This window comes from Hipposideros armiger, unplaced genomic scaffold, assembly GCF_001890085.2.
Source record: "Hipposideros armiger isolate ML-2016 unplaced genomic scaffold, ASM189008v1 scaffold_253, whole genome shotgun sequence".
Classification (NCBI taxonomy): Eukaryota; Metazoa; Chordata; class Mammalia; order Chiroptera; family Hipposideridae; genus Hipposideros; species Hipposideros armiger.
This window is the reverse complement of record NW_017731603.1, coordinates 629,624-656,625: the sequence shown is the minus strand read 5'-3', so window position 1 is coordinate 656,625 and position 27,002 is coordinate 629,624. Positions and strand designations below refer to the sequence as shown.

General features: G+C 56.1%; 1 protein-coding gene across 9 annotated transcripts in view; it reads right to left on the bottom strand.

Annotated features, from left to right (window-relative positions):
- SYT7 (synaptotagmin 7) overlaps positions 1 to 7,819 on the bottom strand; it is a 60,879-nt gene extending 53,060 nt beyond the window's left edge. For 8 of the 9 annotated variants that reach the window (XM_019656027.1, XM_019656033.1, XM_019656031.1 and 5 more), the window contains exon 1: positions 6,413 to 6,590. In XM_019656027.1, coding sequence (XP_019511572.1) covers positions 6,413 to 6,443 — 31 coding nt within the window. In that variant the 5' untranslated portion in view covers positions 6,444 to 6,590. Of the gene's footprint in view, positions 1 to 6,412; positions 6,591 to 7,749 lie in introns of those variants that run through there. The other variant, XM_019656028.1, reaches the window with a different exon arrangement.
- Between the last annotated feature and the right edge of the window lie 19,183 nt (positions 7,820 to 27,002).

Below are 27,002 nucleotides of genomic sequence, written 5' to 3'. Positions count from 1 at the left end.
AGGAGCAAACTGAGGCCAGGGTGGTGAAATAACTTGCTCCAGGAACACAGCAGCAAGCGTCTCTGCCAGGATGCGGTTGGCTGTTTGACCCCAGAGACCTAGCTTAAGCAAGCCACCCTCTGCTGCACAGATGTACCTGCTTAAGTAATACTGAGCGCTCCACAATAAGAACTTGCTGGATTTATTGCACTATTGTTATTATTGCAGGGTGGGTTGGGTAACTTGAGAGGGCTTCCTTAGGTTGGCCCCCCTATAAATCATGAAATCCCCAATCCTAGAGAAAGTAAATGAGGGCTCAAGGGGCCTTTGAGCTGCCAGGGATGTGGGCCAGGATAGTACAGAGGTGCACAGGGAACCCCCAATATTTGAACCTGGTGGATGTGGGGAACCTGAGGAGCGCTGGAGTGAGCAAATGCTCAAGGGGGTTACAGTAGGTCCAGGATGGGCAGAGTGGAAGAGGGCCCTCTGTGTGCTGAGCTGGCCACCGCTCTCTGGCCCCGCTGACACTACCCTGTGGTAATGAGACGGATCCAATTTGTACCCAGGGCCCCGCCGGGAGCAGCTGCCGCGGCAGGGTTTGAAGTAATTTAATTGGACACATTAGCCACACAGCTCTCTCCTCCGCTCCCCTCGTGCAGGGCCTCACGCAGGCGCCCCTCGTGGACTCCCACACCCCAAACCACCCTATTCTGGCTGGGGGCAGGGTGCACGCTGCACCCACCAGCACTGTGAGACCCCCCCCCACCTGCTAGGACCGACCCCTTGGCACCCCTCCGCTTTCATTCTGGGGCCTTCTGGGGCTCCAGAACCAGAGGGCTGGCTGCGCTCTGTAGGCCCCAGGTTCTTCCCGTTCTCTGATGCAAGCAGCAACCATGGGAGCCCCTGGGGCGGCAGCTCGGACCGCTCCCTCCTGTCTTCTCTGATGAGCAGAACGGGTCCCTCCTTTTTCTCCCCCAGCCAGCCCAAGAGCCCCCAGCATTCTGCACTCCAGGAAGGGCATTGAAGGAACAGGGCCACTGCCAAGGTGGAAGTGGGGGACAGTCTTCCACTCAGGCTCTGAGGGAGGGGTGCATACATACACGCACACAGGCAGACAGAGTCACAAACACAGAGATGTGCCTAGTTAGACCCAGGCACAAGCACATGCGTGCTGACTGACCCACACGCAGTAGTGGAAATGGCTGCATTTGTACACATCGAAGCTCTAACACCCCACGTCCACACCTGTGCATGCCTCGAAGCCAGGTGAAGCCCTGCTCCTAGCAGATGGAGCCTCAGAGGCAGCCAAACTGGCAGGTGGGAGGGTGTGGCAGGGGGCAGGCAGGGTCTCTGGAGGGCACAGGCCCCGCCTAGCTAGGTACAGGGCCCCAGGCCTGGGGAGGCGCCCTCCCCCAACGCTTCCCGTCACAGCTCCCTGCGCACCTCCACGCACCTCGCTACAAATACACTCATTAGCTGCTGTTTACAGCGGGCACAGCACTCAGATGAGCGCAGCTATTACGGCAACCGTCCAGCTGCCACCCGTACTGCTCGGCATGTAGGTACACACACAGCACAGTGCTTCTCCCCACTGACCCCACCCTCCCTTTCCACCAGCGCTATGGCCCCACACACAACCATGGTACACGTTGGCTCTGAGCCCTGCCCCACAGGTGACACACCTCTTCCGAGGGACCTGCCAGGTGGAAGCTGTAGCGCTTCCCCCCTCGCCCCCCGCCCCAGTACAGGCCTGATGTGCCAGCCCAACTTCCAACCAACTGGGTCCAGAACGCCAGGCGCCAGCTCTGGGCGCCGTCCAGCCCCTTCCACAGGTCCCATGCTGTCTGCCAACTCTGTTTCAACCCTTGGGGAATTCTGCTGGGTGAGACCAAAGCCCTGCCCTCCAGACACAAGTTGGACAGGGCCCAGCAAGGTTGCCCCTGCTGCCTGGAAGGTCAGGGACTTCCATGTCCATGGAACTGGCACAGTCCGCCTGGCACCACTGGCCGGGGTTCCCTGGCAAGGGAGGCGGGCACTAGGGTTGGGCCTGGCACAGGCTGGCTCCGGCACCTGGCCAGGCCAGTGACCGCCCCAACAGAGAGAGCTGACCTTACCAGCCGCCTGTGCCACCTACCAAGCATTGCCCATGGTGCAGGGCACTGGCTCCACGCGTGGCTGCCTGTGCCCACCTGGGAGGCCTCAGTGCCTCTGTGCAGTCGACTCCCCTTGCAGCCAAGAGTCCCCTGCGTGGGACTGGGCCTCCCCCCACCCCCATGAGTCCCCCTTCACCACTCCTCTTCCAGCTTTTCGGGCCTCACTCCCCTGGGGGAAGCAGTTATTGAAAACGGTCCATCAGATTCAATAAGAATTCAAAGTCCCTGAGAGAATAGGGGGTGGGCAGGGAGTGGGGGTGGGGGAAAAGGAGGGGGAAACCACCCACTCCTCCTCTGTCTTCCTTAAAGACTCTCTGCAGTAGCAGGGCTGGAGCGGGGAAGAGGACAGCCCTCCACCGGCACTGCATGTCGCCTTCTGTGCCCCTTGCCTGAGCTTGGGATCAGCCAGGGGCAGGGCCCAGCTGCCCAGGGCCTGGCCTGTCTTTGCTCAGCTGACACCCACCTGTTCCCCTACCTTCCAGCTGTCCCTCACCTGTCACCTGCTGGCCTCTGTCTTCCCACCCTAATCCAGCCTGTTCTCATCTCTCTTAACCAACTAGGAGGGGCTTTGAGGCTATCTCCCTCCCCACCATCCCACAGTCCTTGAGCACCCAACCCATTGATCAAGCTGTCCCCACAAGGCCACCGAACGGCATGACCCAAGGCCAAGGGGTCCTGTCTGTATGAGAGACACTCTAGCTTGGGAGCACTGGCTACCCTGACCCAAGTCCCATAGAAGCCATCCCGCCCGCCCTGCATTTCAGACCTGCTCAGCCCCAGGCACCCCTCCAGGCCATGGCCTGTTGGGAGATCATTTGATCCTCAGTCCCAGACTCTGACCCAAGCCCAGGATGCAGGCCAGGGAGGTTCGGGCCTGTGCAGATGGAGCAAGTGGGGGAGGGAGGGATGGATGGGTAGATGATGGTGTGAGGAGAGTTTGTCAGTGAAACAGTTAGACAGTCAGATTTCCTTGGACTATCCCATACCCTAGCCCTGGTCCCTGACCCTGATGATCCTCAGAGCACACCCCTGTTCTGCCCTTTCGGCCATACCCCTAATTCCTGCCCCACACATCACCCACTGCCCCTAACTTGCCTGGGCAATGTTGTGGATCCTTCTGCCTTGAGAAAAACCTACACTGCCAAGCCCCCCGACCCATGCAGTGTGCCCCCCATACTACCTATGGACAGGAATGACCTGCCAACAGAGCTGCTGTAGGGGGCAGAGCTCACTAACAGGTGGAACAGATGAGACCTCAAGCACTGCTGCTCCCAGGGACGAGCTGGAAGAGGGCCGGGGCAGGGCAGGCAGCCCTCAGGACCTGACTTCTCGCCCCGCACTGCTGCACAGGCCCAGGCCTTCCCTCTCTGGCCCTGCTCACTCGGCTCACCGCAAGGTCACCTCTCCCTCCCTTCTTCCCTGCTGCCGTCCTGCCTGCCCACTGCAACGCTGACCCCTGCAGGCCTGCCGAGGCCCTGCCTGGCCTGGGGACAGGCACAGAGGGACACAGAAAGGCCTGGACAGGCCAGCTTCGGGAGGAATGGAGGATGAAAGCGAAAGGCAGGGAGGGGAATCTGTGTCTAGGGAAAGGGGCAGAAGTGAGTTTGCAGGCACGGTTGGGAGAGGCTGGGCAGAGTTTGGAGCAGAAGAGTCTGCATTCTTCACTGGGCTCCCGCTTTTTCCCATAGTCCCTTGCTTCAGCCTTGATCTGAGAGGGTACTTCCTGGGGGCTAGGAGCCCAGGCAGAGAGGGAACTACCTGTCGGGTGAGGGTCTTAGCAGTAGGCTGAGCCCTACAGGGACTTGTAGAGTGAGTGGGATGAGGGTGGGGGTAGCACAGGGACCCCAGGGAACCAGCCTGGGACATGGGGGAGCAGGAGAGGACAGGAAATTAAAAGAATGAAAAGGATTGGGCCACAGGTGTTCCTGGGAGTGGGATGAAGGCATTAGAATATAAAAGGTGCTGGCCCTTGGGGGACCAGAGGAGCTGGCCTGAACAACTTGCATATCTCACTCCCACCTGGTGCCAGACAAAGGAAATATGGGGGAACAGAAAAGGGGGGACATATAGCCTTGGCTAGAAGAGCAGATTCTGGGGGGCCTGGGATGAGCTGAGGGAGAGGGGAAGTCTAGCCTGTAGCTGTAGGAGTTATAGGAGGTGGGCAGGGATGCCAGGGGGCACAGAGGCCAGAGTGAGGTCTCTGGCCCCTCAGAGATCCCCAGGGGACTAGGAGCAAAAGCAGACCCTGCTGTCTGCAGCCTATGACTGACCCCACCCAGCCCAGTGCCCCCACCAGAGAGTAGACCTCAGGCCAGCCTGTTTCCCGGAGCTGCCCCTGCCATGGCACTGGTGGGCCCGGCAACTGCAGTGGGAGTGGGCAAGACAGGCGTCCACCCCAGACAGGGAGGCCCATTTGAGGGAGGAGAGGGAAAGCTCTAGGGGCTGCCAGCACTGGACTCCAGGCCCTTTGCCCAGGAGATGCCAAGCACATCAAGTTGGCCTCCATGGAGAAGGCAGAGGTGCTGGGAGGAGGGGTGATGTCACGGTACCCAGGGCTGAAAGGGAAGGAGGGGAGAGAGGACAAGGGCACGGCCCCAGGCCACTGGCCTAACACGAGAGGGAAGGCTGCCAGCCTGGCCACGCACGGGGAGGAGAGTGTCCTTACTGCATCCCCCCTTCCATCCTCATCCTCCAGAGCTGGTCTCTGAACTGAGTAAGCTATTGGCTTCTGAGAGGGGGATCCAAGCACGAGAATGCCTCTGCCCTTGGTCCAAGTGCTGAAGCTGGCAGCCCTTTGGGAGAAGATGCCAGGGTAGGTGACCTGGGTCCAGACAGATGAAGGGACAGGTCTCCAAAGGTAATGTCCCTTTAGTAATCACCTAGAGGACATTCATAGGTGGGCGTGAGGGTCTAGAGAGGGAGGCTGAGTCTCTTCCACCCTTATACCCAAGCACTGAGTGAGTGCAATGCCTGGCACCAGTAGGTACCCTTCAGTGTTGGGCTGCAATGGCTTGACTGGGGTGAGAGCAGACTTTTCAGGAGTCAGGTACAGGTTGAGGCTGCCCCAGAGGGAAAGAGCACAGCAGGCGCCCACTGGACTGCCCTCAAAGCCTTGGGGCTCCAGTCCCTTCTGTGGAGGGTCTTAGAGCTGTGCCTTCCCCGCAACACCCCTGCCCTCAGGACATCTGCAGCAGTACGCCCAAAGGCTCTCATGTGGGAGCAAGTCCTCAGGCTGGGGTGTCATGCTTTTAGCACCAGAGAGAAACCCAGAAACTGAGACCCTGCTGCCAGAACTGGCAGCCTGAGGTGCTGGGTCTGGGGTGGGGCACCCCAGGTGGGAGCTAAGACTGAGCCTGGCAGGAAATGCAGAGGACCTGCCTACAGGTGGGCACTGCCAGAAGAGGTGTCGTAAGCCAAGGAGGAGATGGCAGAGCAATTGCCCCAGGAAAGAGGAAAGGTTCCTGGCTTGGCTTTGAAGATGCCAGGATGCTGAGCAGACGTGGGCTCCAGGCCACTCCCCCGGCTCCAGCTCCAGAGAAATGCAAAGAAGCACGGCCCCTCCCCCTCCTTCCCTGGACAGGACTGGAGTGAGTTTGGGGTGCTCGGCTTTCCCCCTCCCCAAGCCCAGGAGAAAATTCCCCTAGCACCCCCACCCCCCTCGATCTCAGCCCTTTCCCTTTAGGTACTCCTGCCTCCCTCCTCAACGCTCCTGCGGTCCCTCCCCAAGCCCCCTCCCCTGCTGCTGCACCAGATTCCCACTTGCCCCCTGGCACCCTCTCAATTCAGTTGGCACCGCCGATGTCACTCCGCTTCCCTGTGCCCACAACCTTGGTCTAAAGCTGCCCGCATTCTTGTCCCAGGGTCCCCCAGCGCTGGCACCCTCCGGGGCACTGGTGCTGGGGACCCGGGGATGCCTCTGAAGGCACTGCCCGGCTCCTGCGGGGGCAGCGGCTCCTCGCTCCACCACACACGTTGTCCTTGGGCTGCTAGGGGCGGGGGGAGGAAGCCCTTGTGGGGACACTGCGAAGCCGGCACCGGGCATCCAGCCTGGCAGTGCCCTGACTGCGGGGGACTGGGGTCTGAACCGCTGCCGTTCAAGCCCGCGCCCCGGGGCTGGGATGACCCTGAGAGGGGGTTGTGTGTGTGTGTGTGTGGGGGGGAGAGTCTGCGCGGCTCTGGCGGACAGCAGCCCCGGGCTAGGGCTCCGAGACGGCGCCCGGCGCTGCCGCCGTCCGGCCCGCCGGTGCGGGGCGCCCCAGCCCGCGCGGGGCCGCGCTTACCTGGGCTGGCCGCCTCCGGGTCCCGGTACATGGTCCCCTCGTCGCCGGCTCCTTCCGGGCTCCTCAGAGCCGCCCGCGGCCGCGCGCTGCTCCGCCGCGGCTGCAGGGCATGGGGCCGGGCGACCCCCGGGGGCGGGTCCGAGGGCGGGGGCCGCGCGGGCTGCACCGAGCCGCGGAGCCGGGGCCGCCTGCACCCGCTGCTGCCCGCTGCCGGCCGCGTGCCGCACTGCAGCCCGCGCCCGCCGCCGCCAGGAGCCGCCCCGAGGGCACCGCCGCCGCCCTGCGCCCCACCCGCCCGCAGCTCCCGTGGGGAGGGCACGACGCCCTCCAGCTGGGCTCTTCGATCCTGCGGATGCCGCCTCACTGCGCGACACCCTCGGCCCGTGCGCTCCGGGTGACAGCGGCTTCGAACCCGGCAAGGCCTCAGAGCCCGCCACCTCCTCCGAGGTGCTCATTGACTCCGCTTCAAAAGTCGTGGAAATCCAGTCCATGTTTTCCAATTGGTGGCGGCTCGAGGGCGTCAGCTCGGGATTCGACACTAAGATGGTCTCGGAAAGGCCGGCTGGTGTGTGTAAAAACCAGGAATGGATTTTTTTGCCAGGCTGAGACTGGATCTGCTACCCTGGCCATCCTCAAGCTTGCACACAAGTGGAGCCAAAACGTCTAGGATTGCCACCTCCCTGGGGGACTAGCCCTAGTGACCCTAACCTACTTAATCCAGTCCCACAAAAGAAGAAAACAGACTTAATAACCTGTGCTCATCCCTCTCCCACAAGGCTGGCTCCTCTGCTGCCCCCCTTCCCTGACCCCAGTGCTTCACTGGGTAGGGAGAAAATCCCTCCTTGCCCTTTCAACCTTGGGGCTCTCTTGGCCCCTCTGTACCCATCTGTAAGCTCAGCTTAGTCCAAATCAGGTGAACCCTAATTACTCTCTCTCTACCAAATTTGAACTGCTTGGCTCTGTGGCAGGGGAGAGAAGGGGCTCTTCTCCCAGGCATTTGAAGGGCTTGGAAGCAACCCCTTGGTGGTTTCAGGTACAGAGCTCTCCCTGCACACACCTATACACTTAATCAATGACACCACCGTACCACCCCCCACCCCCACCCCCCGCAAGTATACACAGGCACACAAACACACCTCCCACACAAGGAGATACAAACAGTGAAGAGTCACACAGCACAGGGCCTACCCCTACTCTGAACTGAAGGGGGTTGGCAGGAGGGTATAACCTCAGGTCTGCCACAGGGTCCCTCCCCTCCACTGAGAATGAAGTTCACAGGTGAGCCAGGCTTTCCAGAGTCAAGGTTTCCTACTTCCACCTTGAGAAATCCACTTAACTGATTTTAGACTGCATAGCTCACACCCAGCTACACCTCCATCTTCCCACAGCGCAGCAGGCAGCCAGCACCCACAAGGACAAATCTCCATCTCAAGTCTCCCCCAACACACACACACACACACACACACACACACACACACACACACACACCATCCCCTTGAACTCACATGGAGCCTATCATACACACACGCACACACCTCCACCCACAGCTTTTCCGGTTGAGAAACAGATAAGGAAATTCCTCCAAGCAAACCTCCATGAAGACTGTTCCGGTAGAGAACAGATTTCCTTGGATTGAATGTTCTAATTAAAAACGGAAGGGAAAAAAAAAAAGCATTTGTAGGTTCCAGCCCACTATTCCTCCGTGGCCAGATATCTCAGCCCTCATCCCCTGGTCAAGGGCCATTACCTTTCATACACCCACATGCAGCCAATAATTCAGGAGCTCTCCACACACCCCTTTTTGGCAAACCTCAGAGTCTCCAGCCTGGCTTCTTCCTGCTCCTCCCCAGCGACCTCTCCCATTGCCCTAGTAAAGAGCAAATAGTGTCCACCTTCCCCCACCCCTTCCATCCCCTCACTCCTCCATCCCCATCAATGGGCACCACACGGAAAGGTCCCCTGTTCAGGAATCTCCCCACCCATCAACCTGAGAGTCCAGAGACGGACAACAAAATTCATCACTGCAACTCAACAGATCTTTATAAGCATCTGGCATCATGGAGTTTTTCAGAGTTGAAAGCGGGGAGGACAGCTGAGAGATGGTCTAGGCCACCCCTCAGGTGACAGATGGCAAAGACAAGGCTTGTAGAGGGAAAGGAACTGATCCAGGGAGCTAAAGGCCCCGAACTAACAGCCCAGGGAGCTGATGAGAGAGCCACAAGCGGAGTCCTTGGCCCTGACCCCCAGCCTTTTGCCAACATGACGGTGAGATTTGTGAGAAGACCCATGGTTGCTCCCATCCAAGAGCTTACAGCCTGTCCCTTACAAAAATAAAAGTCCCATCTCGTTCACTCGTAGCAGGCGTTAGACAACCATTGATCCAGAATGTCAGAGCCGGACTGTCCTGCAGAGACATACCAGATAAACCCCATGAGATACTGTTGTGGAAACTGAGGCTCTGGGGCATTGGGAATCTTGGGTGGCTTTTTATTTCCTGTCTGTGTCACTGACACAGGAAAAGATTTGAAGATACTCTTTCTCTGGGCCTCAGTCACTTTGTCTTGGGGATCCAGAGTATTTGGAAAGAGTGAAAAATATAGACTTGTATGGTTCTCTCACTCATAGCTATGTGACCGTGGGCAGACTACTTGACACCCCTGGGCTTTGGTTTCCTCATCCACACAATGAAGATAATAACAGCACCTATTTCATTCTACTATCATAAAGATTAAATGAGATGATACAATTAAAGCACTTAAAATGATACTTGGCGCATAGAATCTATTGCTAGGTATTGAATGCCATTATTGTTATTTATTTTTCTCTAACAGAAACACCACATAGTCCCCATTTCCATGTTTTGCCTGTCAGGGAAGTTCTTCCAAATGTCTCACCCCGAACCATTCTGCTGCATTTGAAGGCTATCCTTTCCGGCTGCAGCATCAATGAAAGCCAAGCCAACTGTGAGTTCTGTCTTCTGAGCACGCATGGTGGACTGGGCACAGGCAGGAAATGAAACCTGAGGGAGTGAGCAGGGCCTCCGGGGGTGTGAATCATCCCTGTCGTGCCCTCAGATCCTGTCCCTCACAGATGAGGGCCTGAGCTCTTGGTGTTCTGCCTCTCCCCTCCCACCCCACAACAGAGGGGGGCCCAGAGAGGTCCTGTCATTCTGTGATGCTGGCCCCTGTGTCCTGGGTTCCATGACGTAGCAGGAAATGCTGGCAGCACCTGGCTCCTCAAAGACTGCCACATTGCATGCTGTGGACCCCTCAGGCCTGTTTCTGATCTGGTGCTGTCATCAGGGTCCAGGGATCCTGGATCAGCTTCAGGAGGGACTCAAAATAGGGAGGGACGTTCTGTCCCTCAGGAGCAGATGCCAGGTCTGCACTCTTCTAAACAGGGCCCCTGAGGCCGCCTGGCTCTGTTGCTAGGCCACAGCTGGGAGGCAGGGCTCCTGGGTTTCCCTCTGGCCTCTACCTGACATGATCTCCGACGCGGCTGTTCCCCACGGCTCCTGTCCCCTCTACCCCACTCCCTTGGCTGAATTATTTAAAAATAAAAGTGCTGAGGAAGCTGCTTGTGCAGCTCATGTGACAGAACAAACATACCTATCTCCTTGCCACCATCCATGTGGCAAAAGACTTAGGCTGAGCATTCGCTTGATTCAGGAGGGACAGGCTCAGAGACCAGCCAGAAGGCAAAAACAGAGCCCGATGAGGTGCCAGTAGCAAGGACCTGCTCTGCCACCCTGTCCCTATAGCTACCCCCTGTCCCGTCTTCCCCTTCCTCCTCTGCAGAGGACAAGAATCTAGAGAAAATAAAAGCATAAAATTCATAGACAACACCTCTCCAGAAAGGATGAAACAACAAACTCTGAGAAGCAGCTTCAGCCGTCTCTATGCCCACAATGGGTATTGAATCAATGCTTGCTGGTCAATCACTTCTCTCCAGACCCAGTAGCCACAAATCTCGAGGCCCACCTAGGGTTCACACATGTCACACATTTGCCCAGCCCTGCTTTAGAGGCCTGATACTAAAGATGCAGGCATGGCCCACAGCATCCATGGAAGAATCTTAGACTTGAACTCTGGGTCTGCCTCTACCACTAGCTAGCTGTTAGGCCATGGCCAGTTAGTTACTTGATGCCTCCGGGCCTCAGTTTTCTCATCCATAAAATTGGGGTTATAATTACACCACATATTTATGTGAGAATACACTGGGGAGATGGCAAGGCAAGGACTGGATGTCTTTCTTTTGTCCCTGAGGGTGACCCCAGGCACCAAGGACCCTGCACTAAGCAGACCTTCCACAATCCTGGGTCCCCATTCCCTATCCTCAGGCCATATTGCAGGGACAGAAACATTTTCTTGCCAGAAAACCCTTCCCCCAACCCTAGCTCACCCCTATCTTTCTCCCTGTAACCTTCTCCCCAACCAGATTCTGGCCCTGAGCCTCTCCATGGTCAACCTGACACCCCCATGTGCTTGACTTGGCCCCTCAAACCCTCTGCCACCCCAAAAGATGAAAGCTGTTGCCCCTTCTCCTGACCAGCCCCTGCTTGGGACAGTCCCAGACTCAGGATATTGGCCTTATGCCTCTGTTTTGAGACACCCGCTACTTTTTTCTCAGTTTTGGGCAACTCTGGGACCCTGAGGCTGACCGGGAATCATGGGACTAGAGACTCCCTTATCAGGATGCACTGTGGAAGCACCTCTCCTTGTCAATTACAAGCTGAGTGACCTGGAATAAATTGCACAACCCTCTGAGCCTCAATTTACCAGTCTGTACCACAAGGATGTTGGTGTTTAATCTTGATTTGGCTTTGGACTACTTTGGGAATCTAATGAACCCCATGGACCTCTCCTCCCTAGAAAAATGCGTATACAAATATAGATACATTTTCTCCATAATTGGATGGGGGAGTCTTACAGGGTCCAGATAAAAATCCCTAGCCCAGAGGCCTAAGTGGCTGCTACCAGTCTGACTGTCTGAGCCTGCTTCTCTGCCCTACTCACCCTCCACACAGTGATTCTTGGGTCGTGCTGCAGGTGGGCTCCTGTTCTGTTCCCACCATTTCTCCCTCCTGCCTCTGTGGCCCCTTCTCCCAGCACTCCCTGCGGTTGCAGCCAGCTTGCCAGCAGCTCAGACTCGCGTTTCAAACCCTCTTGGAGCCCATTGAACAAGCTTCACCTGCCTTTCAAGGTATTTAAAGGTTCTTTGACCAAACGCTTTTTGATCCTCCGCTGATAGGAACCAAGCAGAGGCTTTTTCACCAGCGGCCCCTCTCCCCCCATATATTAGTGACTAAGAGCTCTTTTGATATTGCAGAAACCTTCTGTGGTTTATTCAAAGCCCCGGCCCTTGTGGTCACATACCCCGGGGATCCACGCCTCTGGTCAGCTCTAGCTGCCACCGCCCTCCTCCAGCGGTGGCCTAGTTAATGGGGCCTTTAGTGCTAGAAGTCTCCCCGCCTGCAACTGCAGGACCCCAGACCCGAACCCAGCTGGTAGAGGGCCGCTTCAGTCAAGCCCCAGTCCTCTCAAGGAGCACCTGCCTGGTCTGAGTATGATGGGGTCTGAGTAAGTATCCCCCAGACTCTGGCAGAACACGCCTCTTCTTCCACCCAACTGAGGCTGCACAGACGGGCATGCGGTCCAAGGGATCCATTAACTTGTTTCCAGGGCCCAGTAAATGAGGTCCCTTAGCCTGAGGCTGAGAAGAGGAAACTGAGATTTGAGTAGTCCCGGATATAGGCCTCAGCGATTGTGGGACAGGAGCCGGCACCCATTAACTCAAGACCTTCACCCATTCCGCAAGCCCCATCACAGCGAGTGAGTGCCACTGCTCCTCCAGGGCCACGCTCAAAGCCCTGGGGCGGGCCTCAGCTGCAGAATCTGTGGGTGGCCAGGCACGAGGCATTAGGCTCAGGGCCGCCTCTGCCCCGCGACGGTGACCCCAGCGTGGCCGTCCTTCTCACCAACTTGGACAGACCTATCCAGAGCTCCCCAAGTCTCCCGCGGGGTGGATGCCGGGGCGGGAATGCGCGTGCGCGGAGGGAGTGCGGAGCCCGCGTAAGCTGGTGAATGGTCTTGTGTGGGAAAAGGACCCGTCTGCGCTTGCTACGGAGGAGGACGCACCGGTGCGTCCGGCTGAGGGTATGAAACGCTCCGAAGGAGCCTCAACCCTAGGATTTAGGCCCATCCCCGCGCCCCAGATGGAGTTGTAGACCGCAGTGGGGATGGGGGGGGTCTCATTTCTCAGTAAGGTGTAAGGGTTATCAGCGCTGAGAGCTGTGACTGCCCCACTTCTACGATGTCTGGCTCTGCGCTTGGGAGGGTAACAGAAGGAGTCCTAACACTCCAGGAATGGGCGAGTTTAGGTCACCAGGATCCCTCCCTCGCTCAGGGCTCTGGGGGCTGCTAGGCTCCTTGGCCGGGCCAGATGGAGCGCCAGAATCCAGTCCCGGCCCTGTAATAATCATAATAGCAACAGTCACCATTTATTGAGCTCTGAGGGCTTGCCAGGCGCATAACACGCATTATCTCACTTAATAGTCACAGCAGCCAGATAAAGAAGTCCTGTTGTGATCCCCTCGGGAAGGTGACGAGGCTGAGGATCAGAGGGGGTGTGGCTTACCAGAGGTCAAACAAGCCACAAGAGGTGAGGGGGGGCAGCTGGGAGATGCCAGCTCTGACCTGTTCCAGAGCCCAAGCACTCACCCACTGGGCTTTGCTGCCTTCCCCTTGGAACTTTCCTGAGGCGGGGCAGGCGCCGGGTGGGCTCTTCAGCCCTGTTTGGCCCAGCTCACTGGAGGCGACCGGGAAGCAGAGGTGGGGCAGCACTGGAAAAGAGGGAGCATGTAGGAGACCACCCCCACCTCTCTGGCTGCTCCCTTTCCTGCTGGATCCCCTCTCTTCCTGCTCCCACCCCTCCCCAGTTGTGGGAACCCTCCAAGGCTCTGTCCTTCGTTGTTACCTTCTCTCTCACCCCACACTCGCTCCTGTGTGAGCTCATCCAACTCCCACAACCTTAGCTTTTGCTTCAGCCAACTCCCAGCTCTGTCTCTGGGGCCCTGACCTCCCTCCCAGGCTGGCATCTGCCTTCTTAATGCAGCGTCTCCACCCAGGTGGAGTGAACTCATTAGCTTGCTTGGGAAGCAGCCCCTCCCTGGGAATCTCACCGTGCCTGGTAAAGCTCCATGACTCTCCCAAGCTCCAGATGAGTTCTCCAAAGCCTCCCCTGCCCTTCCTTCCCGTCAAGTTGGTTTCCAGATCCTTCAGACCAGTTCTTTTTTTTTTTTAAGATTTTATTGGAGAATTGGGGGAGGGGAACAGCCAAGTTGTTGTTCTTCAATCTTCGTTGTGGAGGGTGCCAGTTGCCATCTGGCTTTCCGTCAGCAGCTCGTGGCCTCTAAGCTCAAGGTGCTGTGTTCAGTCTTAGTTGCGGGTGGGCATAGCCACCATCCCATGCGGGAGTTGAACCGGCAGCCTTGTTGTTAAGAGCACACGCTGTATCCACTGAGCCATCCAGGCGGCAGCTCAGCTCAAGGTGCCAAGCTCAGTCGTAGTTGTGGGTGGGCGTAGCCCACTATCATACAGGCAATCTTGGTGTTACACCAGCTGAGCCATCCTGCCACCTGTTGGCAGCTCAGCAACAGCTCGGCTTGAGTGCAGCATCACTGGCCCATGTGGGAATCGAACCGGCGGCCCTGTTGCTCAGAGCTCGCGCTCTTAAGCCAACTCTTAACTAACTGAGCCACTCGGCTGGCCCCAGACCAGTTCTTTATGGAGGCTCTCACATCCTTATCACAAACTTGGCAGCTGCCTCCCTAAGTCAGACACTCACAGCCCTCTCATCCTCTGCCTCCGCAGAGGCTCCTGACGAGTGAGTTGCCTACCTTCTCCATCTCAACCCAGTGCCCACTTTCACTGTGATTTTCTGGTAATGTGATCGTGCTGCTCCCCAGCAACCCACCCCCTAGACCAGCGGTTCTCAACCTGTGGGGCGCAACCCCTTTGGGGGTCGAACGACCCTTTCACAGGGGTCGCCTAAGACCATCGGAAAACAAAAAGATATATACATTATGATTCATAACAGTAGCAAAATTACAGTTATAGAGTAGCAACGAAAGTAATTTTATGGTTGGGGGTCACCACAACATGAGGAACTGTATAAGGGGTCGCGGCATTAGGAAGGTTGAGAACCACTGCCCTAGACCTTTGATGGCTCTCCATTGCCTGTGGAGCCAGGTATGAGAAACTTTGCCTGATACAGAGTCCTCCCCGGAGTGATGACCCTGCCTTCCTGATCTTGCCCAATGCCCTGCCTTCAGCTTAAAACTATTCCTGAATTACTGCCATGTGTTATCACCCTTCAAAGCCCATCTCAAATGCCACTTCCCCCAGGGAGCCATCCCTGATTCTCCTAGGTGAGTTGGAGCTCCCCTCCTCTGTAGCTCCACAACACTTCCTCAGCACTGCTCTGCGGAACTGTTTACTTTAGTAGTGTTTGTTTGCCTCTCCAGTCCTGTTCCCTGCCTACCTCCCTCACCCATGGATCGGGAGCTCGTTAAAGGCAAGGATCACCCATTATCATCCATCTTCGTCTTCCTTCCTTCATTTTTTTATTGACCCATTTAGCAGACATTGTGCTGCTATGTGCTAGGTACTGCAATACGTAGAATCCCTACTGTGGGCTCCTCCTTGGGTAATTGGCACATAGCGGGACAAGTGCACGAATGGAGGGATGCTCAGGGCACATTCAAGGGGTATGTCTGCCCTGGGCAAGCATTTCTCCAGGCTCCTGAATGCCAGACCCTGGCCTAGGCACTGTGGGGGTATGTAAGCTTGAGGAAGACCAAGGCCTGCCCTCCGGGATTGTGGATCTATAGAAAAGCAATATGTGTGCAAATGCAGGTATGAACAAAGTGCTCTGAAACCATGGAAGACAGACAATGACTTCGGCCCTGGGAAAACCCAGAAGCTTCTCAAATGCCTAGTCCTTGTGCCTCTTAAATTTTTGCTGAATTAAATTGGGTGGGAGAAGAAAGGGACATAACAGAGACTGAAGAAGAAAAGGAAGGTTACAGAGGGAGGGTAAGGTCAGCATTTTCACACCATTTCACAAAGTGGCCCTGCCACCCATCCCAGAGGGGGGTCTTGCAAACGAATGAACTCTTGGATGTGCAGGCCTCTGAACTCCCAGGGAGAAAGATATATATATATATATATATATATATATATATATATATATATATATATATATATATATATATACACTGGTCTAATAATATCAGTGATATTAGTCTACCTCACCAGAGCAGGAGGTCTTTCTTTCCAGGAAGCCTAGTTTCCCCTGGGAAAATCAGGTATACCCTATGACAACTTGATTCTCTCTCTGGGCCCCAGTTTCCCCATCTGCACCATGAAGATGTGGGGTGAGATGGTCCTGAGTGTCTCTGGCTCTTCCAGGGAGATGCTCTGTGGGACAGCTGCATCTGACCAGGGAGGCGCCCTCCGTCTTCTTGCTCACCACACCCTGGGCTGAGCTCAGGAGTCCCCATGATGTCACAGAAGGCAACTCCCTGTCCTATTTGTCTTTCTGGTCAAATAAGGCCATGCAGAAAGTGAGGCACGTGTGGGCTTTTCAACCAGAAGTCTCCCTGTAAATTTGGGGGCACAGGCTTCAGGTGTGTATTCTGAAAAAAGTCCCCTGTTTGGGCTCCTCCCTTCTATCCCAGGTCCAAAGTCTGGGTTCCCTCTGGAAGAGCCCCATTTTTCTCCAAATCCCCATGGGCTTCTCCCTTTATGTCCAGGAGTGTTGGGGGCACATGATGCCCCTAGTGAAAGGAGAGGGAAGCTGTAGTGGGGGGAGAGAGAAGCTTCTAACATAAACCTCCTTACCCCTCTGGTGTGTGCTCCCTGCCCATTCCCTGTGTTGGGTTAGTACATAGCTACCCCCAAACCCCCTACCCCTAATCCTGCAAATCCAACACCTCGGCCATGTCTCTACCTCCCCTCTTTTCCTTACCCAAACATTGAATCGGTGACAAGGCCTGCCCTTTCCTTGCTCCTGGCTCTCTCTCCTGTCCTTTTCAGCCTCCCCTGCCCCACATTTACTGCCCTAGCCCCGGTCCTCTCCTTTCTCGCCAGCTTCCTCTCTGCATCCCCTCCTCTGGCTCCAGCTGGCTCCCCTTCCCTCCATTGTCCTATGGGCATCAAAGCACAAAATTGTGACCATGTTGCTTTTCAGGTCAAAAGCTGATTATTCAGGAATAATCCCCTGAATTATTCTTGGGGAAAAACTCACTCCCTGTGTGGCAGGCAGGGTCCTTCCTGACCTAACCAGAGATGAGCGATCTTTGAGAGGGTTCTGAGCATGAGAAAGCGCTAGCTAAAGAGTGGTGTCAGGTGCGTATTTCAGAGAGAGGGAACGGTGAGTGCAAAACTGGGAGATGTGGTGGGGCCTGGTGTACCCTGGTGTCCAGGAGGCTAGTGTGGGTGTACCTGTGTGCCAGGCACTCTTCTCAAGCTGGGCATACAGCAGTGACCAAAACAAAGATCCCTGCCCTTGGGGAGCTGGTATCTAGTAGCGGGGACAGGTAATCAGCAATAAGCAAAATAACTAAATGTCATCGTATGTTAGAAAGCGATGAGTGTTGTGGGAAAATAAAGGGTAGGGAGAAGCAAGGGTTTTCTGGAATGCTAGGGACAGATTGCAACGGTAAGACAGGGTGGTCAAGACTGGCTTCACTGAGGAGGTGACATCTAAGCCAAGATTTGAAGGTGGGATTTAGCCCTGTGGCATTCTGGGTAACAGTGCATTAGGAATAGGGAACAGTCAGTGCAAAGGCCCTGAGGTGGGATTGTGCCTGGAGGGTTTGAGGAACAGCCGGGAGTCTTGTGGGGCTAGAGCACAGTGAGTGAGGGAGAGAGGAATAGCAGAGGAGCTCAGGAGAGTAAGGGGGACGGGCGGGTCATTGTAAAAACTTTGGGAGATGGGAAGTGTTTTGTGCAGAGACGGGACAAGAGCGGAGATACTACAAAGGATCACTCTGGCCATGTTGAAGGAGCAGGAACAGTTAGGAGGCTGTTGCATTAATCCAGGAGAGAAATGAGGCGGCTCAGACCCGGGTAGATGCAGTGGGGGAGGTGGGGAGTGGTTGGATTTGAGATCTATTTTGAAGGCAGAACCAACAGGATTTCCTGATGGATTGGATGTGGGTTGTGAGAAAAAGGGAGGAGGCGATATTGCCTCCAAGGTTTTGGCCTGAGCAATGGAAAGATAGGATCGCCATCAACTGGAATGGGAATTTTGTGTTAGAGCAGCACAAATCCTTTTTTCTCAATCCTTTTTTCATTATCGCCTACCCCCAAGGAGACTTTCTAGAATTTTTTTTCTTCAATCACCCACCTTCCCCGTGAAATTTTAATACCACGGCCATAATGTATATATGTTTATGTATTTTGGCTCTTCAGAGAGGGCCAAACCATTGCAATATCTGAGAGTTTTTGTCCCCCAAGAACTAATTTTTAACCAATTGGGGAAGATGGCGCCCCATGGATAATGCACATATTAGACCGAGTTGTACACGGAGAGGGCAGGAGCTCATGTTCACACGTGACGGATTCGAGCGGTCTGTTCCAGGGAGGAGGTGTTGAGGAGACAGTTGGGCATTTGAGTTCCAGGCTGGAGGAATGGGTTTGGGAGTCAATCAATGGTATACCTATGGTGCTTAAAGTGGTGAGACCCATGGGATGATCAGGGCGGTGAGTACAGAGAGAGACCAGGATGGAGTCTGGGCTTGGGGCACCCACAGTGAGAGGTCTGAGAGGAGCAGGAACTAGCAGAGGAGACCAGGAAGTAATGGCCAGAGAGGTTGGAGAAAACAAGTGAGCGCTACAGCTGACCCAGAAACCAAGCAGGAAGAGTGCTTTAAGGGGACAGAATGCCAGACTGTCAAATGCTGTGGGGAGGACCAGTGACAGCAAGACTGAGAACTGACTGCTGGGTTTAGCTACATGGAGGCCATTGGAGATGTTGACAGGAGCACTTTTGATGGAGTGGTGGGATACACACAACTCCAAGAAGCTCCCCTGCAGAGGGGAGCAGGCAGACGGGGGTAGCTGGCTGGGGAAGTGGGATCCAGGCAGGCTTGTGTGAGACGAGAGGCAGAACTGGGACTTGGTTCAATGATCTGGTGGAGAGGGCAAAATTGACAATGTGGGAGGGAGAGAGAGCATGGGGGACTTGCTGGAGAATCCTTGAGCAGAGCGGAGGGCTGGGCTCTGGTGCTGAGAGGAGCGTGGGTGACATGTCTCGTAGGATGAGGGAGGCAGAGCGTGTGGGCGCAGATGCCGGTGGGGGTGGATGTGCCCCTGTGAATCTGGAAGCACTTCTGAGAGCCTGGATTGCCTTTGGGGAGCGGGGAACAAGGTGAGAGTGAGCATGGGGGGGGCAGGGCTGTGGCGTGAGGTGAGATTGAATAGTCCAGCACGCACGGGTGTGAAGGGATCAGCTGCAGTGAGCCTCTACCCCACCGGCCCAGGTCAGCTGCCTGCCTCGGGCTCCTGGGGCTCCCCCACCCTGCTGAATTTTAGGTGTTCACTGCTCTGTTTCCTCCAGGAGAGGAAACATCCTTCCCTTGGCAAGAGCGTGTCCAATCAGGTAGCCGATGTTTGAATTCTCCTCCATGGCTCACTTTCTGTGTAACCTTGGCAAGTTTTTTTGTTTGTTTGTTTGTTTTTAATGTCCCCATGCCTCTGCTTTCTCATCTGTGAAGTAGGGGCAACAGTAGGAGAAAGCACTCTGTGTTGTGCTATTTTGTACCTGTTGCCTGGCGCAGAGGAGGGCTCAGTAAATGAAGAGTGAAGGGGTGGGGAGAAGAGGGCTGGCATAAGATCCATGCACCACCCCCTTTCACTGCTGATGAAGGGACTCCGTCCAGCCAACCATGTGAGCTGGGGACCCTGACCTGGCTCTCAGGTGGGCAACGGCCGAGTGGGGACAGACCCACCAGTGCAGCCCAGGAGAGCGCCTAACTCAGCCCACAGCCAGGGACTCCTGGCCTCTCCCTCAGCGGGCCCAGGGCCCATCCGTGCAGGCAAGGAGAGAAGGGTTCGACCAGTGCCTCCTCCCCGGGCCCCACCCTTGGAACTTCCTCTTCAGCCTGGCTCTTCCTGTTTTCCCTCCCTGGCCTCTGCAGTCCATTTCCTCCAAGGGGTCAGGGCAGGATGTTGCTGTCTCTCTCTAGAGTCCAGAACTTTCTGGATTTGCAGACTTCCAGATCTGGGCCTTTGGGACCCCCTAGAAAATAACCTACTGGCTAGCCCCTCCCTCGAGGCTGTGATTGGCAGGGGGGTGGGGCATCCCTGCTGAGGGCCTCTGTGTGTGTGTGTGTGTGTGTGTGTGTGTGTGTGTGTGTGTGTGTGTGACAACACGCCATGAAAAGAGCTGGTACCTGGGAGGGCTCACAGCCTGGCAGAGGCACCTGGTCAGCCATGCCCAGCTTGGGCTCTTGCTCCTGGAAAATTACTCATTTCCCCCTCCCCACCCCCATCCCCCTGCAGACTGGAGGTAGCAATAAAGCTTTCCTCACAGGGGGCCTGCAAGGAGCAAGAGTTAATGGCCAGAATGGGCTCCATAGTCTGTTATGAGATCCACAATGTTCTTTACCATTCCCAAAAGCCTGGTAGGAGGGGTGGGGAGGCAGCTGCTAAGTGCCAGGTGGAGATAAGGCTGGAGTGGGGGTGGGGCTGATAAAGTGCTCAGCAAGGCCCTCGCCCTGCCTCTCACTCACCCCCTTAATGATGCAGCCAGCATCCACCATCAGCTTGGTGGTCAGGCCTGGCCGGAGGCTTGCCCTGAGGACCGGCTGCCCGGATCACTTGTGTGTCCTGCAAGCAGGCAACCTCATACAGCCCAGGCTCCCTGGGGCCTCACAGAGACTGGCTGCTGCCCTATTCACACTCCTTGTGTCCAGCCCTGCCCCTCGACTCCCTACTCCAGAGGAAAAGGGTCAGTGTCCTCAGGCAGGCCATGGCACAGGGTCCAGGAGCAGTTCCTGGAGCTGGGGAGACTTCTGTCATCACTTAGCAATGCCTTTCCTGTACTGTAGGTAGTTACCAAACAGAAAGGGCATGGGACTTGCCTAAGGATACTTAGCCATTCTTTCTAGGATAGTGGGGGGATTCCTCTGCAACAGCCAGGCTCCTCCGCTTCCCTTTAGGGGACTATGGAATTACAGAAGTTACCCCTTTCTTCATCCGCTAGTGATGTCAAGCCAGAAGCAGCTTGGCAGAGTGACGATAACTGCTCCCTTTTGTTGAGGGCCTGCTGTGTGTCACCCAGTGTTCTGGGTGCTAGGAATACAGTGGTGAATGAGGCCAAGTCTATCCCTGTGGGGCTCACGTTATTGCATTACATCCTTGTAACGCCCTATGTGGTAAGTATTGCTATCCCCAGTTTACAGATGAAGAAACTGAGGCTCAGAGAGACTAGGGAGTGAAGTGAGGTCCCATAGCCAGTGAGTGGCAGAGCAGGGATTTGAACCCAGGTCTGTCGGTCTCTATCCACAGCCCGGCCCCTGAACCACTGGTATGCCAGAAGTACCTGGACTGGGAGTCAGAAGATGTGCAGTGGCCACTCACTGGGCTCTGAGCTTTGGGACAGCCTTCCCTTCCTTGGGCCTCCATTCCCTCATCCATAGGTGATCCAGAAGGTTCTTGCCAGCATTTCTGCAATTCTGGAATGTCAAAAGACCTGGAAGTCTGGCTTCCTGGAAGATCCAGTCAGGAATTCTCTTCTCCCTACCACTGTACCTCAGTTGGTGGGATAGGGACCCAGCCACCCTAGGACAAACTTTTGTAGCATATGGGAGGAACAGAAGCTGTGGTCAGGTTTGCACCCTGACCCTGTAGCAGGCTGGCCTGGCTTTGCCACAGTCCTCAAAGTGATCCTGCTGTCCATCCTCAGCGCTGATCCCAGCCCTGGGACTAGACTGAGAAGGCCCGAGTTCTAGTCCTGACTGCTTCCTCTAACTTGCTGTGTTACCCTGGGGGAAGCCCAGGGCCCTTTCTGGGCCTCGGTTTTCACATGTGTTGCATGAGACCATTTCTGATGTTCCCCCCTGACTTTGTCAATCTGATTCCATAAGCATGCTGAGCCCATCATGCGGGCCCCGCCCTTTCTGAGAGTTAAGCCAGGCTTAGCGTGTTTGCTGGTTGTCGACTCCATTCTAGCCACCCACCCCCACCCCACATCCTCCCTATAAACCAGAAAGGGTCACCAGTCTCGAGCTGCTCCCCAACCTCTCACTCTTCTGTCCCCTTTGGCCCCACACCTAGCTCTGAGTCCCCAGCCCCACCAGGAAGGGTGTCTTCTCCGTGGCCTCCCCTGTTAGTCCGAGGCTGGGGAGATGGGGGGCAGACAGCCAGAAGATCACGACAGGTAGGGATGCGTGAGAGCAGGGGCTCCACGGAGACCACGCTCAGCAGAAAGCATTTCTCATCGTGGGCAGGCCTGCCAGGTGGTGGGAGGACCATTTCTTTCTTTTCTTTTTTTATCCCCATCCAAAGTGGCTGGGAGGGAGGGAGGCCCAGAAGAGACTCCTGAGATGGGAGATGGGTCCATGGCCTGGGCTCAGGCTGGTGGGCATTAGCATCCCCCAAATTCCACCCCTTCAGACCCAGGCCCCGATCCAGGCTGCACCCCGTGACTGGGCAGGGGAGGAAGACCTGGGCCTGCTCTCCTCTCCTTTAGATCTCATAATATTAACCCCATGGGTCTGAGTGCCCCACCCCATTTACAAGATGAGGCAACTGAGGCTCAGAGCAGAGAAGTGACTGGCAGATGGGGGGGGCATGGAGCAAGTAGCCTGCCTCCTGGAGTTATCTGGCCTTTTCAGGTGGGGATAGGGGTTTGGGAAGCTGCAGTGGGAAGGAATGGTCTCTTCTTCTTTTATTAGAGGGTGGCAATAGTGAGGAGCAAAGAGGTCAGCTCAATTACTGAGCGTTCCTAGAATATCCTGTGCACTTCCTCTATGCTCCAGACCTCTGCTTGGGCTGTTCCCTCTTCCTGGACCTCTGCTCCACCTGGCCAACTCCTACAGATCCAGCTATGGGTTAGAGGTTGCTTCCTCCAGGAAGCCTCTCCTGGTTGTCTCAGGGTCAGGTAACCCTGGTGTGTGTTCCCACTGCTGCCTAGGCTTCCCCAGAAGGGCACTAATCACCTGCCGTGTAGTTGTGTTTCTCCTCATCAGACTGGGAGCTCTTTGAGAGTAAGGCTCTGCCTCATTAGCCTCTAATATCTGTATCCCGCTACCCAGTATGAACCAGCGTACACAGTTTGCCCCAAGAGCTGTTTGCTGAATGACTAAGTGGCTGTCTATAGAGATCAACTATGTCCCAGGCCTATGGTGGCCTGGGTGTCCAATGAGTAATAAGACCCAACCCCAGCCCCATGGAGCACCCATATACACAGTGGTCCAGGACAGTGTCCAGAGTGAGCCTGGACAAGGTGTGATGGGAGCTCAGAGAAAGGAGGGGTAGCATTAGAGAAAGGACCCTAAGAAGCTCTGGGAAGAGGTTCGAGAGACCTAGAATGACAAATAGTGCATGTCAGGGGTTGCGGGGAGGTGCTGGCTTAGTGACGCAAGAATAGGTTGCTTTGTCCCAAGCCTGGGACTGCACCCAGGAGTGGACTGATGAAGGGGCTGCTGGACAGGGAAGTCGGGTCAGGTTATTGCTATTTTCAGGTGAGACCAGAAAGGGCAAGCATCATGCTCAAGGTAACACAGCCAGGCAATGGCTCCCAGCCAGGGCTCTGCACCCTCCACTGCCCGCCCCGCCGAAACCCCCTACCTGGCAGCCTCCTGGCTCTGGACAAACAAGCTGCCCCAGGGCCCTGGGATGCAGCCCAAGAGGAAGGTAGCAATAAAAGCTATCAAACAGCATGTAAGAGGCAGCCACAGATTTCAGCAGCTAAGTAATCTGTGTCTAATGTTCATTTAGCAGAATGCGAGCCTCCAAAATGTCAGTGCCAGCAGTCTGACCCTGCAGCAGCGAGGCCGTTGATGCTGGGGAAACTAGTCACTCAGTGTTCCTAGAGCTCCATGCCTTGGGCTGCGGTGTAGGTGGGAGAGTTTTCAGGTGCCAGACCATCCTGGTGGCCTCAGCTGGGTACTTCCCTGTGGAGTAGAGCAGCACCGTTTCTGGTCCTGGAGAAGCTATTCAGGAGCACGGAGACAGAGCTGCCCACTTACAGATGGGGTGATGGAGGAGGCTGGCCATGGGAACCCACCATTGAGTATCTTAGGAGCCTGGTTTTACCCATGCACTTCTGCTGCTGCTGCTGCTGCATGCCTTGGGGCCCCTGCACCCCTCCCCCAAGGGGCAGAGGAGAGGGGTTCTGCTCTCATCCAGCCCCCCACCCCCCAGGGCCATGGAAATGAGGCCCCACATGGGCCACATTGAGGTCCACCTAAACTCAGCCTACATGCAAGGCCTTGGGGTCTGCCTCTGCTCTGTCTTGCTGTTCGATCTCAGGCAAATCCTCAGCCCTCCTGGGTCTCAGTTTTCCCATCTGTCAAGTGGCTGGAAAGCTCTCCAAGATCCCATCCATCTGCAATATCTTACAAGTGATGAATGAGGCAATGCCCCGCCCCCCCCCCCGCCCCCCACTTACCCTGCTCTGCTTTTCCTGTTCTCTGAAGCGCATAGGGCCTTGTTTTCCTACTGTGATATCAGCATCACATAGTAGGTGCTCAATAAATTTTGGTGGCTTTTAAACTCCCAGCAGGTACCCTGCCTCCCCTTTGCACGTCCTTTCCTGATGAATACCCCCTCCCACCCCCCAGGTTCTGTTTGGGGCCCTCCTATGTGGGGCTGCACTGCAGGCCTCTGTGCACGTGTTGATATGAAAATCTGGAACCCTGTTTCTAGTCCTCCTTCTGCTTTCCATAGTGGGTGCGTGGGAGCCAACCATGTCTTCTTTTAGATTCCCCCCGGCACGGCTTGGACCCATGCCAGGCTTTGGTGGTACAGCCAGTGCTCTGTAGAGTTGTTTACAGTCTGCCCCTGACTCACCCACCATAGCCTGGAGAAGGCTTTGCCCGGGCTGGGCCCAGGCACGGAGAAGCAAAGGAGACCACGGTCTTAAAAGCCCCCTCGGATCTTGGAACAAGTTTGGGGCGAGGACAAAAGTTTGGCTTCCCAGAATAGCTCTGGCCCAGGGGAGCTGGCACAGGGATTTGAAAGGCCAAGGGTGAGCGAGGTTGGGTCAGGATTGAGATCTGTTCTGGCCAACCCTATATTAGGGCCTCACTCTGGGCACCCTGGCCTGGGAGCTGGGGGCCCTGAGATGAATCAGCCCAGGTCTTGACTTTCAGGAGCTCGCAGAGTGATGAAGAAGGTAGTAGGTATTATGGGCTCTAAAGGAGGCAGCTGTGCGAGGTGTGGGGGTGCAGATGAGGCTGCCATTCATTCAGTGGTTTCACCGAGGAAGGGCTTTCCTGGCAAAAGGAACAGCACATGCAAAGGCACAGAGGCCAAGTTCAAACACCAGCGAGTGGTTGGACTCTGCTTTGCCCTCCTGCTGTATGGCCTTGGCCATTCCCTCCCCCTCGAGGGGTATTTCATCTGTAAAAGTGAAGGCACTACTGCTTGGGTAGGTGGTGAGGGGTTGTCCTAAAAGTTTCCCAGGGGCCTCCCTAGCTGACAGAGATTCTGTGGGAGCGAAAGGAGGGTGAGTTGTCAACAGGACAGGGACAGTGAGGTCCTGGTGACGGGCAGACAGGACAAACAGGGCTGTCTGTTTAGGCAAGGAGGGGAGCCAGGCGTAGGACACTGCCAGCCAATTAGACGGTCTCTCCAGGCCCAATGTTTGCTGATGGAATAAGGGAGTCAGGTGTGTCAACAGCGGGGAATGAGGTGGCCCTGAACTACACACACATGAGCTGTCCCTCGAGCGAGTCATCTAGAGCACCACGCAGGGCGTGGTCGGTGGGAGACTGTGGAGCCCTGTACGTAATACACTCATTAACGGAGGTGCTCAGAGAGCACGGCCCAGGCTGGGTCTCCAGTCTTTTTCCTTAGGCTCTGGCACAGTCCGAGGAAAGGGCCAGCCGGGTGTGGCCTTCCCCCTGTCGGAGGGGAGAGAGTCCCCGGTCCAGCTCCCGATGTCTCCGCCCCGCTCCCCTGGGGAAGTCCTGCCCTATGGATTCTAGTCTTGACTTTGCCAACAGTTTGACGGGTGATCCTGGTCAGTCCCTTCCCTCTGTCGACTTCAGTTTTACTCTCTGAAAATGAGAGGCAGGGAGAGAAGAGTATTAGCGGTTTTCCAAAGGGACCCCCATCTTATCTTCAGCCAGAGAGAAGTTCTGCTTTAAGCAGTTTGCCTGATGATTCCTTCGTGCGCCATACAATGGCTGAGCTCCCACTCCATGCCAGGTAGGTATAAAGTCATATGAAACAGCCAGGTTTTCCAGCCCCAAAGTGTTCCCTCTTTAGAAGGGGAGCCCCCAATCCCAGAGCCTGCATGCGGGCCACACGTGGGTCCACGGCTCTGTGAGATGGCTCTAGAGTAGTTCAGTCCCAGCGCTGCCACTTGCCAGCCAGGTGACTGTATGTAACCCTTTGTGCTTCGGGTCCCTCACCTGTGGACTGGGTAGGAGGAGAACCACTCACCTGGGAGACCACCTGGCATAAAGCCTTCCAAGTGTGCATGGGGGGTGCTCGAGAATGTCCTGTGATCCAGGCAGCGGTAGGAGAGAGGGGATTAAGGCCCCAAAACTGGTGGGCAGCCTGGCATTGGGTGGAGCTAAAAGGTGCTGGGAGGCAGTGCCTCTGCCCCTCATCCCTCTCCACTGCACCCCATCCACACCCCAAAGAAGTGAGCAGTTCAATTGTCCTCTAGTGGACCCCAACACACACAGGAGCCCCAGGCCTCATGTTGGAAAAACACCTTCCTGCACTAGGTCTGGTTGGCTGGGGGTGCAGCGAGGGAGCCAGACAGCCATTTCATCATGCAGATGAAGACACCAAGGCTCAAGTGTCAGGGAAACAAGTCATCTAACGTCTATCAGGGGCCAGGCAGAGACCCCAGGCCTCCCAAGTCCCTAGCCTGGACCCCTGCCCCATTTGTGGGGAGCAGAGTGAGTCTCAGATCACCCTAACACCAGGCCAGGTGTACCTTAGCCGCACCTGCCCTTCCAGGGGGTCCAACCTGGATGCACCCTCTGCAGAGCCTGACTCCCCAGGGGAAGCAGATGGTGCCAGGTCTGCTGAGGACTGGCTGTCCCAGAGCCCAGCTGTTGCACAGATGTGAGCGGGAAGAGGGTGGAATGGGGGTTAGGAAGGCAGGGACCCTTGGCAGCTCGGGCCTGAGTCACCCGTCAGCCCGGGAGTGGTAATGAGCAGATTAGAGTTATTACAGCCAAATGACTTGGAGCACGTCTGCTCACCCAAGCAACCGCCTGCGAAGGGCTGAGCGTTCTCTCTCTCTCTCTCTCTCTCTCTCTCTCTCTCTCTCTCTCTGCCCCTGCCCTCCCACCAACTGTCTCGTGTGGCCTTTGCACGCTTCATTAGAGCCTCCT